At 40.8% G+C, this 13,697-nt stretch overlaps 1 protein-coding gene across 2 annotated transcripts in view; it reads left to right on the top strand.

The window, feature by feature from the left end:
* SVEP1 (sushi, von Willebrand factor type A, EGF and pentraxin domain containing 1) overlaps positions 1-13,697 on the top strand; it is a 185,675-nt gene that overhangs the window by 121,386 nt on the left and 50,592 nt on the right. For both annotated transcript variants that reach the window (XM_060300636.1, XM_030859035.2), the window contains exons 27-36: positions 390-565; positions 3,568-3,692; positions 4,648-4,771; positions 5,550-5,720; positions 7,100-7,273; positions 7,716-7,835; positions 9,414-9,590; positions 9,815-9,899; positions 10,734-10,925; positions 12,575-12,742. In XM_060300636.1, coding sequence (XP_060156619.1) covers positions 390-565; positions 3,568-3,692; positions 4,648-4,771; positions 5,550-5,720; positions 7,100-7,273; positions 7,716-7,835; positions 9,414-9,590; positions 9,815-9,899; positions 10,734-10,925; positions 12,575-12,742 — 1,512 coding nt within the window. The remainder of the gene's footprint in view (positions 1-389; positions 566-3,567; positions 3,693-4,647; positions 4,772-5,549; positions 5,721-7,099; positions 7,274-7,715; positions 7,836-9,413; positions 9,591-9,814; positions 9,900-10,733; positions 10,926-12,574; positions 12,743-13,697) is intronic.

The raw sequence follows: 13,697 nt of genomic DNA on the forward strand, positions 1-13,697 counted from the left end.
AGTCTGTTCTGAGGTGTAGGAACGTACATCCTAGAGGAAGGAAGCCAGACTGACATTTACATAGCTCTCATTCCTTCTGTTCTTGACTCAGTCTCTCCAGGATAGACAGTTGGTGAATTATCTCAAGTTGGACTGACTTCTTTCAGCTCATCCTGAGACTTTTTCCTACCCCTCAGTGTTTCAGAAACACAAACCAGTTTTCCGTGAGCTACAATAAAGAGTAATTAGTAATCAAATCTGCTTCTATGAAACATGGCTGAAATGGCGAAAAAGAAGTAGCGGTTTTACCCGAAGTGCTTTACCCACAGAAAAGGAAAGATAGTAACATGCCCCACAGATGGGATTACGACATATGACTGATGACTGTATCCCCTGGAATCTTTCTGCAGCTGGGTTCTTTATGTGAATGGCAAGGAAAAAATAACAGACTGTCCCTCGGTGAATGACGGCAGTTGGCATCATATTGCAATCACTTGGACGAGTGCTGATGGAGCCTGGAAAGTCTATATCGATGGGAAATTATCTGACGGTGGTGTGGGCCTCTCTGTTGGTTCGCCCATCCCTGGTATGTCTTAGCAAAAGGAATATAATTCCATCTGATGCTAGAGGCGGTGGTGCTTTGATGAACATCAAGTTTGCTAAGTTCTCTCTCCCATGTACCACCCCCTGATTATCCTGACTGTGAATTATTAGAAGCGTTTCCTAGGTGAGCTGTGTGACTCTGTAAGAAATGCCTTCGGGGTGTATATTAAGACTACCAAGATGCGTGCTGTAGTAACAGTGGGTGGTTACTAAACTGTCTTCCAAGGAGAAGATTAATTGCTGGTGTTTTTTGTTGGTTGGTTTTGTTTGTTGTTTTTATTTTAGGTTTGGTTCGTGATCAGTATACACGTAGATCCAGAATTCAAGCTGGGGCACTGCTAATAGCTATCCATCTTTTAGGCCCTTTCTCTGATAGAACTCAAACTCTCTTCTAAAAATACTTTTAAACAAATATTTAGAGAGTTTTGTTTGAAGGAATGCAAAAGTATTCAATGTTCCAGTGTTCTCAGCATTGTACCTGGCAATAAGCCTGCACTATCTAGGTCCTTCCGTGACACATGTCATATGAGGAGGAATGGCTGGAGGTTCTCTGTAGTAAATAAGGAAACATTAAAAGCGTTTCTGCAGGAAGTGGCATCGTCCTGGGAAGTGGGGTGGTGTGTTTAATTTAGAGTATTCTTGTTTCTAACCCTCCCTTCTCTGGGTGGTGGGATTGCAGGTGGCTTTTATTTTTCTTCCTTATTCTTTTCTGATATTTTCATAATGAGCATTTATTTCACTGATGGTAAAAAAAAAAGAATATTTCTATCTCAAAAAAAAAGGAATATTTCTATCTCAAAAGAAAATTACATCCTAATAGAAGAGTGAAAGTAAGTTAAAGGCATAGGAAAATAAAACAAGGGAACTATAATAGTAGCCACCCAAGGAGATTGTTGTCTGACCATAGCAATAAGAATGAATTACTGTCCATAAATATTGCAGAGCTCCAACTGACAGACCCTAGTGAATGACTGACTGCAGTTTGGGTGACCAGATTTATTGGAGGGTCTGTTAGCTGAGATAGGAATTCTCTCGGGAAAGGACAGTTATCGGAGCAGGAATCAGGGGTGGGGGAAGATTCTGTATTTGGTTTTAGGCATATTGAGTTTGAATTTAATCCCAGGAATACGTGCAGCTACAGACATAGGTTGATACCACTTTATATCAAATTGAGAGTTGCTTTTTAGTGGTAAGATATGCTTGGCAAGGATTCAGCATGGTGAATGTTCTTACAGAGCCCCGGAGGGTGTGAAAACTGATCCCGACTTTCTGGGAAACAATTCAGAAACTTTCATCAACAGCCTTAGAGAAACCCTTTGCACGCAACCAACAATTCACTACCAGGAATCAATCGAAAAGAAAGAATCAATGATCTGGACAAAATATCTACGTATCAATTTATCTATCTCAGTGTTATCTTAGTACCAAACCTGGAAACAACCCCGATATCCAATAAGGAGTGGTTGTTAAGTTAGTTAATGAAGAAAATTATGGATCGTTGTGCATTCACATGATAAAATAGCTATTAAAACTCATGAAATGAGAACATGTTCAAGAAGAAAAGCAAGCTTCCAACGTCATATGTAGTAGGCTCCTGTGTTGTGTGTTTCAAAATCTCTCTCACACACACATACTAAAAAAAATAATTAAAAGAATATAGAACCTAGAAAGAAATACACAAAATGTTAAATGATTGTAGAAGGGTAGAAGGAATTCTTTATACTTTTTTTTTCAAATTTCCTTCTATGTGCATGTATTAATTTTAATGATCAATTTTGTAAGAAAGAGGCGTAGGTTGGGAAATCATGAATGAGGGCTCTATAGACATGGATTGGCAGGAGTGAGGTCAGATAGGGGGAATAGCTGAAGGAAGAAGAAAGGAGGCTAGGGTGGAATGCTGGGTGCATCAGAGTCTAAGAGGCAGGCAGGGAAGGGAGACTGGGAATGAGCAGAAAGGTTCAAGGAGAACCAGGAGAGGCTGCTGTCATGGAAACCAAGTAGAATCAGTCGGGCTCCTGGCAGGAAACACACAAGGAGGGTAACTGAAGAGTTTCATGAAGAGATTGTTTTCAAAGTTGTGGGCATGCTTGAGAACCAAGATGTGGTAGTAAAACACACCATGACTAGCAACAATGGAAAATCACAAGAGCTGGACATGAATTGACAAGGATGGGGAGTTGTCGCCAGAAAGCAGGCAAACCTGCAGTGATGGGGAGAAATCACCCAGCGGGAGCGATGATGTGAGAGCGACGAAAGCAACCCCTACCATCTGCTGCCTGGGAGAAAGGTATCCAGGGAGTTAAACTTCTCTCTCATCCCACTTTCTTACCTCTAATTGGTCTTTCCATTGGCCAAACGGAAGCCAGAGGGCCGAGGAAACCAGTTGGTGTAGTCCATAGGTGTCAACCTTGGGGACACAAAGCAGAGTGGAGAAGGGGGAAGGGTAGTTCTGGAGGGGCAAACACAGACCATCAAGTATGCCAGGAAGGGCAGTTTAATAGAATGAAATGGTTAATAGGTGAATATTGAAGAGTTTCCATTGGATTTTGCAATTAGGTGGCCACTGGAATGTTCCTTGGAATTGATGATAGAACTTTAATCATTGTAAGCTGAAGAATAAAAAGATGAAGAGCAGCTCCTGGTAATCTGTCATGGAGGCTAATTTCCTAGAACAAAGGAGGCGAAATAGGACTTAGCTATTTTGTTGACATAAAATATTATATGCTTATATATGTATATATCTAGTTTTATAGTTAAATATATATAGAGCCAATATAATACTCGAAATTCTCTTTGACCATTTCTTAAGTTGGTATATAAAATATTGAATTCATCTTACTGATAAATCATGCAGCAAATGTAGATCATTTAGCTTGTCAATAACTTTCCCTGATACATTTATATAGGCTGTGCCTTCATTAAGTTAGCATTTTAGAAATAACGATCAGGCCAGTTTTCCTCCTTTTTTCTCTCCTTTCTCTTTAGGTGGTGGTGCATTAGTTCTTGGGCAAGAACAAGACAAAAAAGGAGAGGGATTCAACCCAGCTGAGTCTTTTGTGGGTTCCATAAGCCAGCTCAACCTCTGGGACTATGTCCTGTCTCCACAGCAGGTCAATTCCATTTTCAGTGTATGACAGTAATGAGATGCAAAGGTACAAACCTAGTACAAATGTGCACAGCCTAACGATGCCATATCTTATTGACACCTCTGAGTTTCCGGAACTTACCACCGATATCATTTGATGTTATGGTCGTAGACTAAGCCAGGCAGAGATTATCTACAGTAACTTTCAGTGAATCTCCTTTTCAATCTCTTGGTGATGTTTTACAATTTTATTGGACATGATTGTTTCATAAAATCTTGTGGTTTCAGAGCTAGAAAGAATCATAGAGAAGACTACTTCCAATCCCTCTGACTAAAGAAGCAGAAATTTAGGGCTGGCACAAGATTACACACAGAGAGTAACAGCTGGGCTAGTGGTTGAAACCAGTCTGCAGTCCAATGGCCTGGGTTCAAATACGAGTTTTACCACGAACTCACTCTGATGATTTTGAACGTGTTACCCCATCTCTGTGAGCTTCAGTTTTCTAATCTATGAAGGATAAATAGAACTGCCTGTGGAGTTTTGGCAGGATGGAACAAAATCCTGCATGTAAGATTGAGACACTGTTTGGCACATGTCTGCTCTTATCATTATAGTGGCAGAACTTGCCTAAACCTCAGCTTTCTCAACTCCAGATGAGAGATAGAAGACAGGAGACTGGAAAGGGAGAGCCCCTATAACACCTGAATACACTGCAAAGTTTTAGACAAGAAATTCTATAGGTGGAATTTGAGAATTCCAGTTACAATGAAGTATTTGGGAAAAGGAATGATGGGGGTGGAGGAGAGAGAGGGAAGGAAGAGAATTTTCCTTTGCCCCTGAAATCACACTCTACATCCAGAAGTCTGCTTCCCACCACTGCCCTCCACACTTCTGTGAAGGTTTTCAGTAGGAGATATAATAACTCTGTCTTCCTGAAAAAAAGTGAGGTTTACCTAAAGGTGTGTTTTTAAACTTTCAGGTGAAATCGCTGGCTTCCTCATGCCCAGAGGAACTCAGGAAAGGAAATGTGCTCGCCTGGCCTGATTTCCTGTCAGGAATTGTGGGGAGAGTGAAGATCGATTCCAAGAGCTTATTCTGTTCTGGTTAGTTTCCTTCTTCCATAGACTCTGCTGTCTCTTGACTACTCCGGGATTTTCTAGCAAAAGAAGACATTTGATTCTCTATTGGTCAAGTAGTATATGTCTGCCAGTTTATTGTTTACCTAGTAATTCATTTTACCCTACCTTCATCCGAAGGATCTATTATTTTTTAATAGTTAAATACATTCTGAGTAACAGGGTACAAAATAATTGTGCAGGAAACTTAAACAAAGGTAAAATAAGATAAGGAAAATAGGATGAGAGGAGGGATATAGTTAATTTTTTAAATGCCCCCCCCGCCCGAAGTCCCATCCTCCTGTTTGAGATGGGGTACTCTCTCGGCTCTGTACTTCCTAGCTGTCATCTAGGGGCAGGTGGCACAGAGAGAAAAGAAATGGATGTTAGGATCCACATACTGAATAGTCAAACTCTGAATGATCAAAAATGCCTCCTAAAATTCCGTGTGTTTAAACAAGTTTCTGAAGGTATCCTAGAATTCATGTTTTTGGATAACTCATAAGAACATTTTATTAACTCTAAAATACTATTTTTTCCTTAAAAAATATTCAGCAGACTTCTGCTGGAAGAGGGAAAGTTGTTGACTCCAATAGTTTTTTTTCCAGAAATTTTGCCTACCAGTGATCTGGTTACATGTTATCTTGTTTTAATGTCAATAGAGTGGCGCTCGAACGCTGGTACAACATATGATTTGAAACCCTTAACCTGGTGATGCTGCCACTGTGTTACTGACAAGCTCTGAACCTGCATTCTCTGCCCTCAGATTGCCCACCTTTAGAAGGATCCGTGCCTCATCTGCGAACTGCATCAGGAGACGTAAAGCCAGGCTCCAGAGTCAGTCTGTTCTGTGATCCGGGCTTCCAGATGGTCGGAAACGCCGTGCAGTATTGCCTGAATCAAGGACAGTGGACACAGCCACTGCCTCTCTGTGAACGTGAGCTGCCTTCATTGAAGGCGTTTCAGTAGCTCTTGAAAAATGCTGGAACCCTAAGAACACTTTTCAGGAATGCTAGATAAAAGTGAAATACTGCATATGCATAGTAGCCAATATAGCAGATATTCATTGAATACTTCCCTTGTATAATGAAGTGTGCTGGGCACCATGAGGGAGGTGGGAGATGAGGATCCAAAGAGCCCACCACTTGTGAAGGCACCCGGGTGACCCAAGGAACTGGATGGAGGGAAAGACAGGTGTGAGGGCTGGAGCCCAAAGGGAGATGGGTCACTGCTGGGTGGGAAAACGGGAATAGATCTCTTAAGTTGGCTACACCCAGTTATTCATTTATTCAACAATTTTGAAAGTACCTGGTGTGAGTGTGTGCTGGACACTGAGCTAAGTTCTGGAGATGCAGCAGTTGGAGAAAAAAGTCTCTCTTCTTTTGGAGTTTACGTTGTAGTAGGAGAGACAGAAAGTAACAAGTAAATATAATATTATTTATTTATAGTAAATAAGAACAGCAAGGGCCAAAAGTAAAGGCTCTGAAGAAAACTAAAGCAGGGTAGGGAGATATAAAGTGACAGGGTTGAGTGGAAGCAGGACTGCTGTAGTAGATAGGGTGTTCAGAGAAGTTCCTCCAGTGCATCTTCTTCTACCTGATATATCATATATTTATCTGTTTCTTGTGTCTCTTCTCTGACTAGATAGTACACTTTATAAGGCAGGGATTTTGTCTGTTTGGTTCATTACTGCAACCTCAGCATCAGGACAGTGTGTAGCAGGTAGCAGGCTCTCCATAAATATATTTTTAAATGAATGAATTGCATGGCTACTGTGAGCCAGACGCTCTGGGCACAGGTATGGCTGTAGCCTGTCACCACTCCTAAGCGTTCTCAGTCTAATGTTCGTGTGCAATGAAAAGTGCATGCTTAATTCAACTACAAGTTTAATATAAGTAAAATGGGACTTCCCTTGGGGTGCAGTGGTTAAGAATCCGCCTGCCAGTGCAGGGGACACGGGTTTGAGCCCTGGTCCGGGAAGATCCCACATGCCGCAGAGCAACTAAGCCCTTGCGCCACAACTACTGAGCCTGCGCTCTAGAGCCCACGAGCCACAACTACTGAGACCACATGCCACAACTACTGAGCCCGCGTGCCTAGAGCCCGTGCTCCGCAACAAGAGAAGCCACCTCAACGAGAAGCCCGCGTACCACAACGAAGAGTAACCCCCGCTCGCCTCAACTAGAGAAAGCCCGCACGCAGCAATGAAGACCCAGTGCAGCCAAAAATAAAATAAATAAATACATTTATAAAAAAATAAATATAAGTAAAATGTTCATTGAGTATGTTGCTCCTAACGTAGTTGTCGCATTACAGGCATTAGCTGTGGGGTGCCACCCCCTTTGGAGAATGGCTTTTATTCAGCCGAGGACTTCCATGCTGGCAGCACAGTGACCTACCAGTGCAACAATGGCTACTATTTGTTGGGTGATTCAAGGATGTTCTGTACGGATAATGGGAGCTGGAATGGCATTTCACCATCGTGTCTTGGTGAGATGAATCTTGGCAATTACTGTGTGCATTTAATTACTGCATGCATTTAATTACTGTGTGCATTTACTCTAGCTCTGTGGGAGACAATTATCCCAAATTCCTGAGGCTTTTATGGCATGCCTTTGTTAATTTCATCTCCTCCTAGTGAGCTCTGGGCAAGCCATAGTGACAAAGCAGCTATCCATAGACATGCCAAACGTGTTTTAAATTTTTACCAGGCTCAATATTAAGAATATTTATTTCTGTTCTTCTGAAATAATAGCTTTTATTGTAGATCTGCAGTGTGATTATGACTATCATATCTAAATTTCATAACAATATATATCAATATATAGTGTGATGCGTTAAATGATATGTAATCATTTAAAAGGAAAAACAGATGTTTGCTACATAAGACAGAGCCATCAACTGTACTATCTGTAAACTGTCTTCATTTTAGATGTTGATGAATGTGCAGTTGGGTCAGATTGTAGTGAGCACGCTTCCTGCCTGAATACAAATGGATCCTACGTCTGCTCGTGTATCCCACCCTACACAGGAGATGGTAAACACTGTGCAGGTAACTAGGCTATGTGTAATTGGGAAGTCTACTTCAATTTTTTAATTCGAGTATATATTGTAAATGTACAGTAAGACAAATTTTTAACTTCAAAGGGGAGATGGAAAAGTAAAACTACCTTTAAAAGGATGCATAAGCAGAGAAAGACAAATATTATGTGACATTACTTATATGTGTAATCCAAAAAAATGTTACAAATGAACTTATTTACAAAACAGAAATAGACTCACAGATATAGAAAACAAAGTTATGGTTACCAAAGGGGAAAACAGGGGGAGGGATAAATTGGGAGTTTGGGATTCACAGATACACACTGCTGTATATAAAATAGATAAGTAACAAGGACCTACTGTACAGCACAGGGAACTATATTCAATATCTTGTAATAACCTATAATGGAAAAAAATCTGAAAAAGAATGGATATATATATATATATGTATAAGTGAATCACTTTGCTGTACGTCTAAAACTAACACAGCATTGTAAATCAACTATACTTCAATAAAAAAATTTTTTAATGATACATGAGCAACAGTTAAAGGTGCTTTAAACTAGCATTGTGCTTTTGCTAACTTCCCAATTTCTGAAAAACAAAACTGAGAGCCAACTTTATCACCAGACTGTTGAAGAAATACCTACATGATAGAAGAATAATAGAGTGGATTTAGACATATAAGCAGTGACCTCTACTGCCTCAGTCAGAGCAAATAGGATGCTTCACCACCTCTTCACCTTCAGTATCTTTCCTCTGCCTCAGGCACACAGAATTGTATCATTGAAAAAACACAGACAATCCTGCCTCACACATCTCTATGTTTTGTGATAACCCATATATATCTTTCTACATGAGTTACGAGAAAGCAACTACCAGAAAACAATTAGACAGAAATTAAAGAGGAATTCTCAAAATCAATCTTATAATTGCTTTTACTTTTTGCAAGGGTTTCAGTTAAGGTCCTTGGCTTATAAGCCAAAAGGATCTTCAGAAAGATTAAATCAGTATATCTTCCCTTTTTGAGAATTTAAGTATTTATTCACTCCTATTGTTCAGCCCTAAATCTCCCTTTAACTTTTTTCCTTTCCTAGAAGTAGTGACTCACCCCAGATCTACACATAGGAGGCTTAGGATCTGTAGGCTGTTTGGAAGGGGCGGCTGGGAACTTCTCCTAAATGTGCTTTGGGACAGCCTTCACATCAGCTTGAGAGAAGGTCCATTGCTCTTAAAAAGTGGGTATGACGTTGGGAGAAGGAAGAAGAGCTGAAGCCCTTATGAGCCATGCCCAGGCACCACCACTACTTCCTCGATAAACAGCTTCCTTTTGGGGCTGATAAATTTCGTTTCTTTTTCTTATACATTGCTGTTTCAAAATACCGTTTTTAAAATGCCTATTAAATGTATGTTCTGGTCTGATCAGCTAGTGTGTCCCTGGACTTCATGCGTTTCCCTTCAAAAGCTTTTTTTTCTCCTCAGGATTTAACTGGTACCTTAACTGTAGTGGAATTCTTTTGCTATGAGACCTTGCATGGTTGTGTGAAAGCCACCTATTGACCCACAAAAACCGTTTCTCTCTTTCAAGAACCTATAAAATGCAAGGCTCCAGGAAATCCAGAAAATGGCCGCTCTTCCGGGGAGATTTATACTGTGGGTTCTGAAGTTACATTTTCGTGTGATGAAGGGCACCAGCTGATGGGAGTGGCCAAGATAACGTGTTTGGAGTCTGGAGAATGGAGTCATCTAATACCATATTGTGAACGTATGTTGAGTAAATTCCCCCATGTTTATGGCGTTTGGCCACTCTAGAAAGTCAAGGTGGAGAAATGCCAAGTGTTATGTTGTCGCAGTATTCTTTGTATTTAAAGCCCAGTATTGGGCTTTTCTTTAAACGTGAGCAAAAACCTAGAGCTGCCCTTGAGCTTTTAGAGATTTTTACACACAGTGGCTAAGAAAAGCAATGCCTTTTGGTTTTCCTCCCTTAAGCCGTTTCCTGCGGTGCACCAGCTATCCCAGAGAATGGTGGCATTGACGGATCAGCATTTACCTACGGCAGTAAAGTAATATATAGGTGAGTGTCTAAGATTAACACTACCTTGTAGAGTTCGTTGATGACATGCTGGTAGTGATAGAATACTGGAAGAAAAGACAAAGAGTAATCCCAGAGGATGTTTTCAAATTAATATGGAATTAATTGAATGACATGTTTGGGTTTGGATCCGGAGCTCCAGCTTATAGCCAAAAATATTCATTAACTTGCAGGGTCTTCTTCCATGGCATCCTAGGGACTCATTCTAGACAGCACCACTCTCAAACCGAGAATTTTCTGTTTGTCAGAAACAGACTCACAGACACAGAAAACAGACTTGTGGTTGCCAAGGGGAAGGCAGGTGGGGGAGGGATGGATTGGGAGTTTGGGATAGTAGATGCAAACTATTATATAGAGAATGGATAAACAACAAGGTCCTACTGTATAGCACAGAGATCTATATTCAATATCCTATGATAAAACCATGATGGAAAAGAATATGAAAAAGTGTATGTATATACATATGTATAACTAAATCACTGTGCTGTACAGCAGAAATGGACACAACATTGTAAATCAACTACAATAAAATAAATTCTAAAAAAAAATTTTCTGTTTGCAACTTCTAATCCATGACACAAACTGGAGACAAGCCAAACCCTAAATCCGTCCTTCTGTTTATCACCCAGCAGGATCCCTGAGAGCAAGATGCAGAGTATTCAACCTTGAAAAAATTTTTTCAAAGCATTATTTCAGTAGGAAGAAAAAGTGCTCTAACAATATGTGTAAATTCTTGATCTTTTTGGAAGTTTTGGCACAGATAAACTTATGCAAAATAAGGCATTCTGTTCTGTCATTTTCTTTTATCTTCATCAGGTGTAATAAAGGATATACTCTGGAGGGTGAAAAAGAATCATCCTGTCTTGCTAGCAGTTCTTGGAGTCATTCTCCTCCCTTGTGTGAACTGGTCAAGTGCTCCAGCCCCGAAGACATAAATAATGGGAAATATATCTTGAGTGGGCTTACCTATCTTTCTACTGCATCGTATTCATGTGACAATGGATACAGGTACAGTCCTAGACACCAGCCAAGCTTCCTACAATGCCCTGTTCCTCATTATTTACTCAGTGGGTTTCACTTGCGTGTGACTGGCCAGCTTGAAATACAAGTTTTTAAATGTAAGATATTCTCAAATGTGTGTACTTCTTGAGGCTCAGCCTATAGTAAATGCCCAGGGAAATATTCCATCTAATTTTGTCTCTGGGACCTCTAATTCAATGTTATAAACATTCAGACATTAAACAGGAAAGCAAAAAATGTTTATGAAGCGTAACACAACACCTAATAAAATGCTTTAGTGATGGATATTTTGGCAAACGAAATATTGCATAGGATGTCGTAAAAATCATGTCAAGATAAGGACCAGGGTCTTTAATACTGTTAAGAGGTTAATTTGATTAATGGGGTGTGTGTGTGTGTTCAAAAAGAAGGGACAATATCTCTGGTGGTCCTGTAGTTAAGACTTCACCTTCCAATGCCGCGGGTGCGGGTTCAATCCCTGGTCAAGGAACTAAGGAATTTGTTAATATTGTAACAAATTCAATAAAGATTTAAAAAATGGTCCACATCAAAAAAATCTTAAAAAAGGGGGGGGGGGCTTCCCTGGTGGCGCAGTGATGAAGAATCCACCTACCAGTGCAGGGGACACAGGTTCAAGCCCTAGTCCGGGAAGATCCCACATGGTGCAGGGCAACTAAGCCTGTGCGCCACAACTACTGAGCCTGCGAGCCACAACTACAGAAGCCCACGCACCTAGAGCCCGTGCTCTGCAACAAGAGAAGCCACCGCAATGAGAAGCCCACACACCGCAACGTAGAGTAGCCCCCGCTCGCCGCAGCTAGAGAAAGCCCACACACAGCAACAAAGACCCAACACAGCCAAAAATAAAATAAATAAAAACAAATCAAAACAAAAAGAAGGGACAATAGAGAGTCGGGCTGTGATCAAAAACGAGGCCAACAGGATCTGACATGAAACAGATCAAATGAACAGAAAATGGAGTGAGTTGTACAATCAAAAGCTGATTGGCAAGTGAAGGTGGATAAGGCATGCCGTAGGCCTGCGAGGTTTTTAAATTCAAAGGAAGACCAGAGGTCAGAGTGATGAGCAACACTGTTCAGATGCCCAGGCTAATGGCAAGGGCAGTTCCCTCTGACCTCAGTTACCCTGACTTCCTGGGTGTCTGTCTTCCTTATCGTTGGATCCTAACCAGCATGTTACCCTTTCTCATCCAAGTAATCTGCTAATCACAGCACCACCAATGAGCACATTGAACCATTTTATTTTGCACCCCAGTTATGTTGTTCTAGCCTACTCATAGTTTTAAATGAATCTATAGCCAGCTGAGATTTCCATTTAAAAAAAAAAAAGTAATTGATTGACATTGATTGCCACACGCCATGTGGGATCTTAGTTCCCCAACCAGGGATTGAACCTGTGCCCCCTGCAGTGGAAGCACAGGATCTTAACCACTGGACTGCCAGGGAAGTCCCAGATTTCCCTTGTTTTTATATAAAGCAATAAAATGGGAAGAAACTTTATTTTTATGTATTAAAATTCCTCAGGTGTCCCCTATTCTCTCCTAAGTTCTTCCTCGTTCACCTCCAGAGCAGTAAGTAAATAGCCAACAAAAGAGGTGGCACCATTCTTTCCTGTAGCTTGCAGGGCCCTTTGGTCATCGAATGCTCGGCCTCAGGCAGCTGGGATAGAGCGCCACCTACCTGCCATCTCGTCTCCTGTGGAGAGCCACCGGCCATCAAAGATGCTGTCACCACCGGGAGTAACTTCACTTTCGGGAACACTGTCACTTACACTTGCAAAGAAGGGTGAGTAAACCCGATGAAGGAAAGGAATTTTGGGAGAGGATGGGCCCAACCGCAGATGGGCTCCATTGAATACTAAATTAAATTTCCTGGCGGCCAAAGCCAAAGAGAGCTTTATGTTCTTTTCTTACAACAGAAAGGGAGCATATTCCCCTGTGGGAACAATGTTTTCCTGGAATTAGAGTAATTTATCAAATTAGGCCTTGAATAACGGACATTGGGCAATGCAGTGGAAAATATCTCTATACTTTAATTAAAGATGGAAAAAGCATATTTAAATAGGCATTTGTGTATTTATCCTCTGCCAAATCAAACGCAAGACGTAGGTCACAACATAAAGATGCCACATCTGCATGAAAAAAATATTAAAAAGTTCAGATTTTAAAATTTTTAATGATCTCATTTAATTCAGAGATAAAATGTAAAAAAACAGGAACAGATTACAAAGTGCTTTCATACTCGTCTCATTTTATCCTCACAAAAACCGTGTAAGACACAGAGAAAGGAGAGGCTCCCTCTGGGATGGTGATCTGCTTAGGGTCTTAGGCAGGCAGTAAAGAATTGAGGGGTGATTAAATCCCAGATCATCTGACTGGCATTTCATTGCTCATTTTTTTCCGTGCTTCCTCAATAAATGTTTTCACCAGTAATAGTTTATAACTTTCACAGTCCAGATTTACCACAGATGCTTTTCATGCAGTTGGAACGAGTGACAGCAGAGGGGCTGCCATTTTCTGCATTTGTGTCTCAGCTCTATCTTTCACTCACTGTGCAGCCCGGGGAAAATGGTATAACCTCTCTCTGCTTCTATGAGTCATTAAAGGTTGATACTCCTTATGGATATTGTGAGCAGTAAAATGATATACTGCTTGGACTAGGCAGAAAATAATAACTCAACAAGCTGTGCCACTACTATGATGTTAGGACAGAAGAGAGGACACAGTTTCATGAAAGTAAC

The sequence above is a fragment of the Globicephala melas genome, chromosome 6 (assembly GCF_963455315.2).
Source record: "Globicephala melas chromosome 6, mGloMel1.2, whole genome shotgun sequence".
Lineage (NCBI taxonomy): Eukaryota > Metazoa > Chordata > Mammalia > Artiodactyla > Delphinidae > Globicephala > Globicephala melas.